General features: G+C 42.4%; 1 protein-coding gene across 1 annotated transcript; it reads right to left on the bottom strand.

Moving 5' to 3' along the window:
• On the bottom strand, window positions 1–12,880 carry LOC134882355 (uncharacterized). Its single transcript, XM_063910000.1, has 11 exons — window positions 12,851–12,880; window positions 4,224–4,414; window positions 3,824–3,944; window positions 3,640–3,692; window positions 3,272–3,337; window positions 3,046–3,141; window positions 2,450–2,515; window positions 2,225–2,320; window positions 1,710–1,933; window positions 1,456–1,615; window positions 1–155 (listed from the first exon to the last, which is right to left on the bottom strand). Exons 2-11 carry the CDS (start codon window positions 4,411–4,413, stop codon window positions 25–27), a joined length of 1,203 nt encoding a protein of 400 aa, XP_063766070.1. The 5' UTR covers window position 4,414; window positions 12,851–12,880; the 3' UTR covers window positions 1–24.
• Window positions 12,881–12,987: the final 107 nt, after the last annotated feature.

Here is a 12,987-nt window from a genome sequence, read left to right as displayed (position 1 = left end):
ACTGTTGTATTTAATGTATTGTATTTAATGATTGTTGATCTCTTTCGCCTTCCTGGTGGCCCGATCCCCAGCTAAATTAAACCAACGTATGGCGTGCTTGCTGATGTCTTCGTCCATTGCAGACTTGCAGGCAATTGGGTTTTTCCTCACGGCACCTGTAATCAGACAGAATTCATGTTTGTGACGGAACATTTCAATCGCACATTGGCCTATATGACGATGCGACACTGGAAAACCCAAGCAAACAAAATATTTACGGCTGACTAGGTGGGGTTCGACAACAATAGGCTATAACAAATATATCCAAGCCTAGAAAGTCTCCGAGCAGTGTAGAGTAATATGCAGAGACCACTCGATAGTAGAACTATGAGTACTATCCTAGTTAACAAGCAGTCATTTTAACCGGATAGTCAATATAAATAAACCTTGTTGCGATAGAACACGTTCTCTTCATATAGAACGAGCGCTTTTTATGCGTGTTCGCAAGGGGAAAATAGTCCAATCAATCTAATGCAAAAACGGCTAAACAGAGAAAAATGTAGGCCTAATAGTAAAGGTTCATACTGACTATTAAATACCTATGCATGATATATTACAAATATTCCGATTGATATAAAGTAGGGCCTGTGTTTTTTTTCAAGGTTAAAGAATCACAGTTAGAATAGAAATAGAATAGTTGATCACAGTTTAAAATGTTATCCTATTCACCTATCTCCTATGTCTCCCAATGGAAAATTAATTTGAAATCTCCAACTTTGACCTTGAAAAAAGTAGGCCTATGTTTACATTTTTAAATATCTTGGTCAGTAGAGGACAGTGTTCAGTGTCCAGTAAATGGCTGGAACAAGCCAGGTGCCTAGTAGGCCAGGTGCTGGATTGATACTTCTGAAGCCAGACTATCCACCACTAGATAGGACGGTTATTGATAAAGGGTGGGGTTATCGATAAGGGTTCCAAGACGTTATTTATTTTTAGTCAGAGCTGAGCAGATTGAATAGGGGAAAGCCGTGCTGAATTTTAGAGTGTAACTTTATTTAGTTTAGTGATTAGCAGTGTTTATTATTTTCTTGGGGGACACCTCCTTTTCCCCCACATTTCAGACTGTGAGATGGCAGGAAATAAACGAAGACGATTCATTTTGTCTGCTGCCTCCTTCATCCTTTTGAAGTGGCTACCGCTCAGCGCTACAGTATTCTATAATGTTGTGGGCAGCATTCTAGACAAAACAAAAGCACAATACTGCTCAAATTCAATGATATACCCTGACTGCACATGCAAAATGCTCAAATTCCATGACTTTCCATGACTGGAAAAACCTCTATTGAATTTCCAGGACCTCTACTGATATTCCAGGACGGGTGGGAACCCTGATATAAATGCATGGAAAACAAACTAATTAGAAAAGCTGTGAATTGTGGATAGGTACTTTGTGGCTGTGTTTGAACAACTACTTACAGAAAAGAAGAGGCCTAATGGCCATCCGGCTGAAAGCCCTCTTTGAATTCACCCCCTTCCAGTTTATCTGGTGGGCCACAGCAACCCCGAATATTCGACCAAGGATGTTCCAGGTTATCCTCTTCAGGTCCTGGCCTCCGATTATCGATAAAGAAGATATCTAAAAGGCATAGAGTAGACACTTACGATTCACATTTTCTTATGGACGATCTATAGGAACTTATTGGCTCCATGCAAAAAAAAAAAAAACTCACAATTTGCTGTCGAGTGGAGGCATTGGCCTGGTCTTTAAGTAGATCTTCAAAGGCATCTACTGCCTGTAGGTCCTCCAGGGGAAATTGAACGTTGGAAATCTCAGGTCCTGTCATCTCTGGCGTGGGGCAATTTTGGCGGCTTGCCAGGAAATCCAATTTAGCCAGAATCTGCTCGTTCTGGTGAACGATTTTCTGGAGCAGCGTCAATTTCTGGACCTCAAACGCTATTGAAAAACATGTAACATTTCTGTTATGGCACTGTATTCTCTTCTTCGAAACACTGAATGGAATATTGGTGTAATTTCAATGCAGTGTATATAATACCATATCATGTTTTACTGTTTAAGTCATTACTATTATTATTGCATTCATTGTGTATGTGGGCCAACTGCAGTACATAATTAAATCAATCTTGCAAGCCAAAAAACACACCATGGGCCAGATTTGGCTCATAGGCCTGAGTTTGCAATTTCTGAGTGACCTAGTAACCCTTTAATGTATCAGGTATTGCTCACCAGAGCAGGGGGCATCATGGTTCATTCCTCCATGCCTTGCTACGCTGGATCTTGGCGCTTCAGGAGGTGGTGAGAGTGCGGGTGCTGGTGCTGTTCCTGAGCGTTGGTGAAAATGGCAGTGTAAAAGAAGAGAATACAGTGCCATTAAAATGGTGTTCTTGTGCTAACCGTGGCTGATAAAACAAATGTGCTTCCATATTTAATAATTCAGAAATCAGTTCCTACCATGAGTCATCCTCTGCTTCGAAGCAGTTCCTCGGATGATAGGGGAGCTTTGAAGCTGGGACACACCTGCACCATGGCAATGGAGAGAAATTTGACATGTTAATATTTGGAAATGGTTTAGTGATTAGTGATCCTATTTAAGAAAATTAAAAAAGCTATGGACATGTCCCCTGCACCATAAAGACCAATGCCTGACGTTTTCTTGCGTTATATATTCTAAAGGAAATGAGAATTTACTATACTCATACCATTAAAATAATGGAATACCCATACTGTTTAACCCCTTCGCGTAGGGTGCTAAAACCTGACTGTCCACAAAATTGTATTGACCAAGTCTTACTCTATTACTTAAGGCACCCTGCAATGTCATAGTAATGTTGTTATGATGTAGTTGAGCATTTCCAGCAAAGTGTGAACAGGCCCACTGGCAGGCCCATCTACACTAAGAGGCCACGTAATGCAGTAAAACTGCTTACTATGTGGACCAACTGTAATACACATTTGAAACACACCTTGGGCCAGATTTGGCTCATAGGCCTGCAGTTTGCAATTCCTGAGTGACCTAGTAACCCTTTAATGTATCAGGTATTGCTCACCAGAGCAGGGGGCATCATGGTTTATTCCTCCATGCCTTGCTACGCTGGATCTTGGCGCTTCAGGAGGTGGTGAGAGTGCGGGTGCTGGTGCTGTTCCTGAGCGTTGGTGAAAATGGCAGTGTAAAAGAAGAGAATACAGTGCCATTAAAATGGTGTTTCTTGTGCTAACCGTGGCTGATAAAACAAATGTGCTTCCATATTTAATAATTCAGAAATCAGTTCTTACCATGAGTCATCCTCTGCTTCGAAGCAGTTCCTCGGATGATAGGGGAGCTTTGAAGCTGGGACACACCTGCACCATGGCAATGGAGAGAAATTTGACATGTTAATATTTGAAAATGTAATTGCATGAAATCTTGCATAACGCAGGTGTATTCTGTTCATTTAGTATAGATTGACCAGGATATATCCTCCTTCATAACAAAACTATATTCATCAGCACTAACATTGTAATATTACCTCTATATGTTTTCACACATTTTATATGTTGCTGATTGTGTACTGTAAGTTGCTTTGTATAAAAAAGTTTGTCGCTTTGGATAATTGTTCAATATTATGCCAGACATCAGTCTTCACCTGGAGAGTTTACATTACCTTCAGGTGCCCCCATGTCCTCATCGCTGGAGGTGTCATCTCCAAAACGATGGCTGTTAAGTAAGCATATAATTACTGTTATATTAGTATACCTGGTCTCTTGACAATATTATTCCTGCTGTTACCAGCACATAGAAGCTGTGCAGGAAACCTTGAACTTTTGAACAAGGCAAATCTCACTTACACTGCCCTCCTAGGACGCTTAGATGGCAGACATGTCTCCAGCTCTGCATCCGTCTGCAGCTCGGAAGTGTTGCAGCCTTCCCCATAGGACCCGAGCATCGCCTCAGCATCCTTATAGTGGGCTAGAAGGAAATATTTACATTATACAGCTGCACAGAGGATTGATATACAGTAATATGCAACAGAGCACCCCTCTGAAATGTCAGGAAAAGCTCATTGTAAAAAAATGTATTTTCCTACAGAGATGCATAGTAGAACACTTGAGTGTAATCCTAAGAGCATTAAACAGCCCTCCATTGACCTGAAACTTACATACTGCAATTCATTATTGTGAACGTCAATAACAGCAGTATAAAATGTTTCAGAAATCACATGAAATCTTTTAGGAACATGGATTTTACCACAGCTTTTGATGACCCGCATATCGTATTGGAGCCAGTTTGGCTCTGGCTCCTCACAGTTAGCCACAGCTCTTTTAATTCGGTCAGAGCTTTTGAAACTTGGCCAGGACACCTCCCCATCGTCACACCAGCTGTCTGGCACCACAGCGATGTCGTTCGTGGCGGTGAAGGAGATGAGGTTGAAAGGCATACTACATATAGGCAGAAAGAAAAAATAATCACCAAAAAGTAATAGCATGGAGCTCAGGTCATGACAACAAGCAAGTCTTAGCAGTCAAGTTTGAGTGGAGTCCCTGCTATACCTCACTTAATAACATCATTGTCAGGGTGGAAGTCATAATTGTACTATTAACTGAATGAATTGTCATGTCCTATCAAAGCAATTCACATACAAACCCCCAACTCAGTTGAAGTTAGGACACTTGGTAAATTCTACTTTTTTTCATTTTCAAAATATTGAATTTTTAGATACGATAGCTGGAGATGACAACAGTGGCTAACCAAAATCAGCCAGGGATCAAAGACATATTGCCACCACTTTTGTAACTAATTTTGTAACTCATTTTACTGTGTATTGCATTGGGAAATATATGTTCATAGGACTATTGTGTGCCTATTATTGACACCACAGGTTTTATTGTACAGTAGATTTCACCTTTTTATAAAATACTTACGGCAATAAACATCCAGAGTGGTAGAACTAGTCAAAGTCATTAGTCATTTAGAACTGATTGAACTGAATAAAGAACTGATTGATTGAACTGATTGATTTTGAAATTTGGTCTAGTGGAGGAGGGGTATGGCCACAAAACCATGTTTGTGTGGGAAGGCTACATATTTTTGTTGCAGCCCTGCCACCTCAACTGACTGGAGTTCCTCAGACAGATTTGCTACCTCATAGACCCCTACTCTTTCAGAGTTGAATGGATATGTATAGAATGGAGACTGCTGAGTAAATTCTGAGTACACTGCATACACACCATTATCATTTTTCACTATGTTTTTTATTTGACATACCTTCTCCCCCACTAGAAAAATGTTGTCCCCTGTTGTTATTTTAATAACCCACCTGTCACCTTCCATCTCCCCATATTGGGACCGAGTTTGCATCCCAGCAACAGTTGGGCCAACAAAATGCTCCTTTTTAAATTGGTTCACTTTCTTTTCTAATTTGGGAGTTTCAGGCAACTCTGACAGGCGTCTAATTATTTGAGCCAGAGGGAACTCAGACTTGCGAATACGTTTTTTTATTTTCCCAAGGTGGTTCTCAAAGGGGAACGCAGAGAATGAGTCCAGACTGCCATGCCTCTTTACCTCATCCGCCAGGTGGACCAGCCCGTGAACATTGTATACAATATTGTCAGTCCCATATAGCTCCCCAAAATGCTGAACAAAACTCTTGAGCATTTCCCCGGCATAATTGATAAGGTCTTGGTATGGGGGGTACTAGAATTGAAATTGCCGATGACAAAAGCAAAAAGTTGTTATACATGTTTTCGTCTAACCTTGCTGCCAGCACAACAGGGCCACTATAAAGAAGGAATTGACGGAACTCCGTGGCTTTCCAACGGTCCAAATCTCTTAGCGACCGTGGTCTTCTGGCAAATTCAACTGGCACATAGGGCCTCATTGACACAAGCTCCACTGATATTCTGTCAACTATTCCAGCTGGCAGCCTTACCGGTAAGGGCCCCCCGGAGCCAGGTTTTAAGTAGTTTTTTTACCACACCCAGACAGACCAGGTGCATGTAGTCAAGTGGAAATTGTGTCACCATGCCAACATTAACGTTTTCAAAGGGATGTGGCCCCTCATGGTGGTGACGTTCATCCAGAAATTGGTTGAAAGAAATGTCAGTCCGATCAGGGTACTGTGGTCCGGGGAAAGACATGCGCCTGTTTTGATAGATGCCTGGGTGTGTGCATTTATCACACCCATGGTATGCATTATGGGCCTTTATCTTTTTTACGAAGGCCCGTGCTGGTGTGTCACATACTACGGTGTCTAGTACAATTCGGAAGAATTTTTCTTCAAAGGAAAACCCTCCTTCTAACCCTCCTAATTCACAGACAAAGTCTGACAGGAACTCGTGGGCCGAGGTGGGTTTTTTATGCCCACTATACATCCCAATGACGACTGGTTCTTTTACGGGTACAGACACTAGCAAGCCAAGTATGGGCCACAGCTGGACACTGGAGCTTTTAAAGAGTGGTAGCCCATCTATATTTATTTGTAATCTCAGTGTCATGCCCTCTGCCAGTGTTTTTAGATATTTCGTGAGTACAGATTTGAGTGACTTCACTACTCCAAAATGGTAATACTGCCCACCAGCCTTGTTCTGTATCGTATACTCTGTCTTGGTTCGCAGTAGGGTCCTAGCATCTTTTGGCAAATTTGGATGGCTGGTTCTTAGTATACTGAGGAGTGCAGTAAGAGCAACCAAAGAGATGCCAAAATGTACAGCCCAATTTGCAATGTTGTCCAGGAGTCTGCTTTGTTGGCCATCATCCTCTTCAGAATCTGAGGCATCAGAATCTGAGGATGTCCTTGGACCATGCCCACAACACATGGTAGGCCATGGTAGGTTTCCTGCTCCTATGCCACCACCCCCCTCCTCCTCCCCCTCCCCCTCCTCCTCCTCCTCCCCCTCCTCCTCCTCCCCCTCCCCCTCCTCCTCCTCCATTAAAACTACCCCTGTAACTCCCCTGTCACAATTTCTGTCACCCATTCCTATTTCTGTCATGTCAACGTCAGTCATAGTAATTTCTTGAAGTCGCTTTTGGACGTCTATGTGGGTCCTCCTTCGAATTGTGTGCGAGCAGACAGGCAGAGTCTTTCTATTCATTTTTGTTCTAAAAAAAAAAAATTGCCTGCAATCAGGTGGAAGCACTGTTTGTAACATTATAGATACACACATGGTTTTGGGGTGGTATTATTGATGGGCTTTGGCATCCAACAGGTCTAGACAGGGGCGTAACCACCATAGACATTGAGGGGGACAAGTCCCTCCCAATGTTGGGAAATTACCAATCTGTCCCCTCCAATATTTTGTCTAATATGTGACATATGACAAATAAGTTCTATATCTATTTCATGGGGTTAGGATTTGTCTTACAGGTCACCCTAAAATGCACTAGAATGCAGGAAATGGCATCTAAGAAATCAAAAATATTCTGGGGGAGGACCCCAAGACCCCCCGCTGGCCTATGCTGTTCACAATGGTCTATACTTCTATTTTGGACCCCCCCCCCCAATATCTATACTATGGTTTCGCCCTTGGGACTAGATAATATGACCCCTTACTTTAGAGAAAATCATTTCATACCGACAACACAGCCGACTGCAAGGAGTTGTGGTGTGAACGTGTTTAATTCATTTTAATATCTTCAGTGACCATAATTTGTGGCTATAACTTTAATATCTCCCGAACGGACCTGAAAAGGAGCTCATGTCTATTTGACCAATGGACAGCGCTAGCTAGTGGCTGGCTACCACGTAGATTAGCTGATACCAATATGCTAACTCCCATATCTTGTGTTGCTTGTCAAAGTAGCAACACGGACGTGTTCTGTTCTCAGACCTAACGATCAGTGTGATTGTTCACGGATTTTATGTTATAAGATATCAGGATACAGGATATGAAGTATGATAACATAGAATGTATTACTAACTGATATGTGTAATAGCATTTCATCACTCAAAGTGGTTCGCGGGTTTAGCTAGCTCATGGCTAGCTAGCATTCTTGCTAAACACAGGCGGCTACAAGATAGACGGTGGTCACTTCTTGTATAGCACCCAGGCCCGTTTCTAGGATTTTGGGGGGCCCTAGGCAAAGAAGTTGTTGGGGGCCTTTAAAAAAAAAATTTCCGCAATTCTGTGCGTTTTAATCACAAAAGAGGTCAAACATACACTGAAAAGTAGCCTTTATTATTTTTTTTATTTCCTACTGAAACTGCTGCTTGCGGCCCTTGGCCTCAGCAAATGCAGACACAATCCCCTCCAAGTCCAAAGACCTGCGGACGTCACTCTCAATTGACATGAGTGCCAGTCCAGAGAGCCTCTCTTGGCTCATAGTTGACCTCATGTAATTCTTTATGCGCTTCAGAGATGAAAAGCTCCTCTCTCCGGAGGCAACCGAGACAGGAAGGGTCAGAAGTAGGCGCAGTGCAATGCTTAAATTGCTGTACAGGTCCAACAGCTTCTCACTGTATATGTAGTCCAGCATTTTAAATGGGCACCTGGATACTTCATCTGGAAAGGTGTGGACAGCAGAGTTGATCTCCAATGCCAAGTCGTCTGCATCAATATCATGGAGGGTTTGTTCCACTTTCCTGCATCTCTCATGCAATTTCCCAGTCTTGATTGTGGCCCTCATGATATCAATGCTGAACAGGAAGTCGTACAGGGCATACACCCCCTCCAGTCTGGAAAATCTGTCTTTTAGGCTGGTGATGGCAGTGTCAACCAAAGGCAGGAAGAAGTCCCTTCTGAAGGCCTCTTCTGGGGTCGATTGGGTTTCATCTGTACTCTCGTAAAGGAACTGCCTTTTCTTTTTACGTTGCCTTTTCTCAGGCAATTTCCTCTCAATTTCCAGATCTTCTGCAATCTCCATTTGCATCCGTTTGGCTTGATGCGAGTCCATTTTCCCTGAAATCTTCTAGGTACTCTGTCACTCCCTCGGTTTCTTTTTTCAGTGTTTGCATTGAAACATCCGGGCTCTGGAGGAGCTTGCTCATATGGTTAACCTGATACAAAACGTTGTACCAGGTTATTGTGCACAGAAGAAAGGACCATGTTTTAAGCTCACCATGTAAGCTTTTTGCTGAGGACATGGTCTCTGAGTCCCCCTTCTCTGTAGCATATGTCTCCAGTGCTGACAGTCCGTCTAGTATTTCAGGTAGATGGTACCGCACTACCTTCACACTGTCAATTCGGGCCTCCCATCTCGTCCCTGAAAGTGGCTTAAGGGTGAGCTGCTTCACATGCTGCTTCAAAATTGCCCAGCGGTGCACAGAGGAACTGAAAAGGTTGTACAGTCGTTGCAGCATACCAAAAAAAGACATGGACAACACTGAAGACTTGGCAGCATCTGACACAACCAGATTTAGTGTGTGACTGCTGCATGGGATGCATAGCGCCTTGTTGTTCAGCTCTAAAATTCTTGCCTGCACACCCTGTTTGTGGCCCATCATATTGCTGCCATTGTCGTATGACTGCCCACGGCAATCTGAAATGCTGAGGTTGTGCTTCTCCAACTGGTCAAGCAGGATTTCACTGAGCCCTTTACCAGTTGTGTCTTCAACATGTACAAATCCCAAAAAATGCTCAGCAATAGAAACAGGTGTTTCACAGTTGACAATCCTGAGAACAACAGAAAGTTGTTCCTTGTGGCTGATGTCAGGAGTGCAATCCATGATCACGGAGAAGTATTTTGCTTTGTGCACTCTTCTTGCAATCTCCTGTAGGATTTTGTCTCCGACCAGCTGAATGATTTCGTTCTGAATGACTCCACTCAGGTAATGCACCTTTGTCTCTTTGCATTGTATTCGTCTGATGTGTTCATTCATTACCGGATCAAACTGTGCTAGGAGTTCCACTTGAGCCAGAAAATTCCCATTGTGGCGATCATACACGGTACTGGTAGTTCCTCTCAAAGCCTGGTTGCGTTCTGCCAGATGGGAAACTATGGCAATCACTCTCCGAATCACGCCTTTCCAGTGTTCAACTTCAAGTTGCATCAACTCCATCTGTCTTTGATCAATCAGTGTACTGGTTTGCAGTCTCCTCTGAAGGTCGTGCCACTTTTTCACATTGTCACAGTGCACCTTTGTGCACTCGTGTTTTTTTAGGCGATAGGAAAGGTTCTTCCATCCACCGTAGCCACAGGTCGTTAAGGCATTGTCACGCTCACGCTTCCCGAAAACAGTACAAGAGAAACAGAACACTCCATCTGTGTGGATGGAATACACCAGCCACGATCGATGTATATTCTCACCATTTTTCATGGTTCTTTTGTAACTGTCCTTGGTGAATCTTCGAGGAGGATTGTCTAAGTTTTGCGGGAATTCAATGTCCATGATTTGCACAGGTCCTTTTTTGACTATTTCACAGCGCATACTGCTTGTTAGGACACTGGGCCAACATCCTGGGTCATCACTTAATGTGGTGCTTGCAATACCTACAGGTACCCCAGTTCTGGATGGTGGGGTGGTCTCTGCCATGTCAATGTCATCTTCCTCTTTGTCCTCCTCATGAAGTGGAGATGGAGTTGATGGCACTGTTGAAAACATATAGTTGCAAATTAATTTATAGCACAATTGCCATGTGGTAAGTACAGCAACTAGGGAATGGTGATCTACTTGTATAATGCTTTAAAAAGAAAGGGTCATTTTAATACACTCTCATAGCACATGGGTGTTAGGTGATAAGTTGAAATTGTGCGGCTTAATGCACCTTCTGTTGAACCACTGCTGGGAAGTGGTGTGGATGCTTCCACTTGCTCCTCCTCAAGTCGTGATGGAGTTGATGGCACTGCTGAAAAATATGTAATTACAAATTAATTCATGGCACAGTTTCATGTGTGAAGTACGACAACTAAATGCTTAAGGTATGGTGATCTACTTGTGTAACGCTTTATAGCAAATGGTCATTTTAATACACTTTCACAGCACATGCTGCTATAACTTTGGGTCACTATGATAGGTGATAAGTTGAAATTGTGCGGCTTAATGCACCTTCTGTTGAACCACTGCTGGGAAGTGGTGTGGACGCCGCAATGTTGTCTTCCACTTGCTCCTCCTCATAAACATGTGACGAAGACGATGTTGATGGCCCTGGTGCAAAAATAAATAAATACATAAATAATATTCTTTTTATTTATATTGCACATTTTGCATGCATTGATCTCAACAACTCAGTTATTCATTAACATTAGTGAATGTCCCACATATTTGAAATGTCCAGAAGACTCTGTGGGCAAGTGGAATGAATACACACAACTATGACTTGAATTAGAAAAATGTAAAGTCATTTTGATAACATCAAGTGTGTTGATAGAAGGCACTAATAATAGGTAGAAAAGAACGTTACCTTCAGTAGCACCAGAGACAACACTTGGTAGAGCGGGATGAAGAAATTTCAGCAATGCCCCTTGGAGAAAGAATAAGTACTGTATGATTAGCTTGGTTATTTTTCAAATGCTTTTGAAATCCTATCATTTTACAGTCTGATAATTGTGGTGAAATAGATATTAAAAGCATTACACACAGTTCCTACTAGGCGGTTTAGTGGCGGTTTCTATACGACTACAGGTGAAGCACTGCTTCACCAAAAAAAAGTAAAAAAAAAAATAATAATAAAATCTTACAATAATCCCGTTTTCACTGGTTTGAAAACAGAAATACAGTCACTAAGACGAGCTGTTTTCCTGAAATCAATTCTGTGAGTGGCAACAGCGCCATCCCCGCACCCGTGGTGTGTCTGTGTGTGTCTGTGTACTGTCTGTGTCCCATAGAAAAAGCTCAAAGCTATCGGTACAGTTTTTAACGGTGGTCCAGTGGTATTTACAGCTATCATGGAGACCAACAACAACAAACAGCAGAATAGGTTTAGAAAAGGATTAATTGACACTAAAGTGGCTGTTTTCTTCATGTGGCTGATCTGCGCCGGGATGTTAACCGTTAAAATGTAAATAAAGTAAGTAAATCAACCCAATGGTATTCTAGCAAAATTATTGTAAACTCCCATGTTAATCTCCTATTAAATAGCTAGCTACTACAGGAATAACTATTTCACTGGTTGTCTCAAGGCTCTAACGACTGAAAACATATGTGAAGTTTATTTAGGATATTAAGAGGAATTAATCGTTGATCAATTTGGCCAGCTGATAACGTTATGAACTTATAGTGAAGTCAAAGGTAGCAGTTTAAGTTTGGTTAGCATGCTAGCATGCCAAACCACTGGTTCCTAGCTAGTCGTCGTTACAACCTCGCTACTCTAGCAAAATATGGTATACCCTGCCTGGCACAATTTTCATGTTGATTGTGTATATTCTACTTACCGGTGTCTTGTTTTCTTTTCTGCTCCTCTTCCCTTTTCTTCTTCTTTTTTTGATTGCCGGAGAGATAATTTCGCTTCATTTTAATTTTTCACTTTTCACTTGCACTTGACGCTGTCGCGCTAATGCATGGGAAAGGGGGGCCCCCTCGAGCTGGGGTATTTCGACTACAATGTGTCGTTGCGCTTTTCGGACATCGCATGCTCTAGGGAGGCGCTGTTGCTGCCCTCGCAGTCGCAGCAGAGCCCTTCATATACAGATGACTGCTTATTATTATGAAGCTATTTAAAATCGTCATTGCTGTTGAATACATGACCTGTCTTATTGGTATGCATGTTGTTTGATTCATGTTGCATTTGTATCAGACTTTTCTTTGAATTTTGAAAAAAAAAAAAAAAAAAAAAAAAAAAAATCTTAACCTGTCGTCTTTGGGGGGCCTCCTCCTACTCGGGGGCCCTAGGCAATTGCCTACCATGCCTACCTGAACGCGACGGGCCTGCATATAATGAAAATTATATAGGGACGATCTACTTTTATGTAACAATATAATAAATGTAAAAATCAATACTTACTTTGCGAGCTCAAAATTATGCTGTGCTGGCCGTGCGTCCGTTGGAATGATGGCGCGTCTGCGTATCCGATACGGGTGTGTCGCGGAGCCGCATTTTGACAGTAGAGGCAGAAGGACTTTGGTAGAGGCGCGTCCGTG

Source organism: Eleginops maclovinus, chromosome 2 (genome assembly GCF_036324505.1).
Source record: "Eleginops maclovinus isolate JMC-PN-2008 ecotype Puerto Natales chromosome 2, JC_Emac_rtc_rv5, whole genome shotgun sequence".
NCBI classification, from domain to species: Eukaryota; Metazoa; Chordata; class Actinopteri; order Perciformes; family Eleginopidae; genus Eleginops; species Eleginops maclovinus.
The sequence above is the reverse complement of the archived record's forward strand: the minus strand, read 5'-3'. Positions and strand labels throughout refer to the sequence as shown.

What these genes read in the sequence shown, in the direction of transcription:
- LOC134882355 (XM_063910000.1), bottom strand. Translation starts at nt 4,413, where the DNA reads ATGCCTTTCAACCTCATCTCCTTCACCGCCACGAACGACATCGCTGTG. An exon ending in GGACATGGGGGCACCTGAAG is followed by an intron (nt 3,338 to 3,639) that starts GTAATGTAAACT and finishes GCCATGGTGCAG; the next exon opens with GTGTGTCCCAGCTTCAAAGC. An exon ending in GAAGCAGAGGATGACTCATG is followed by an intron (nt 3,142 to 3,271) that starts GTAAGAACTGAT and finishes ACCAACGCTCAG; the next exon opens with GAACAGCACCAGCACCCGCA.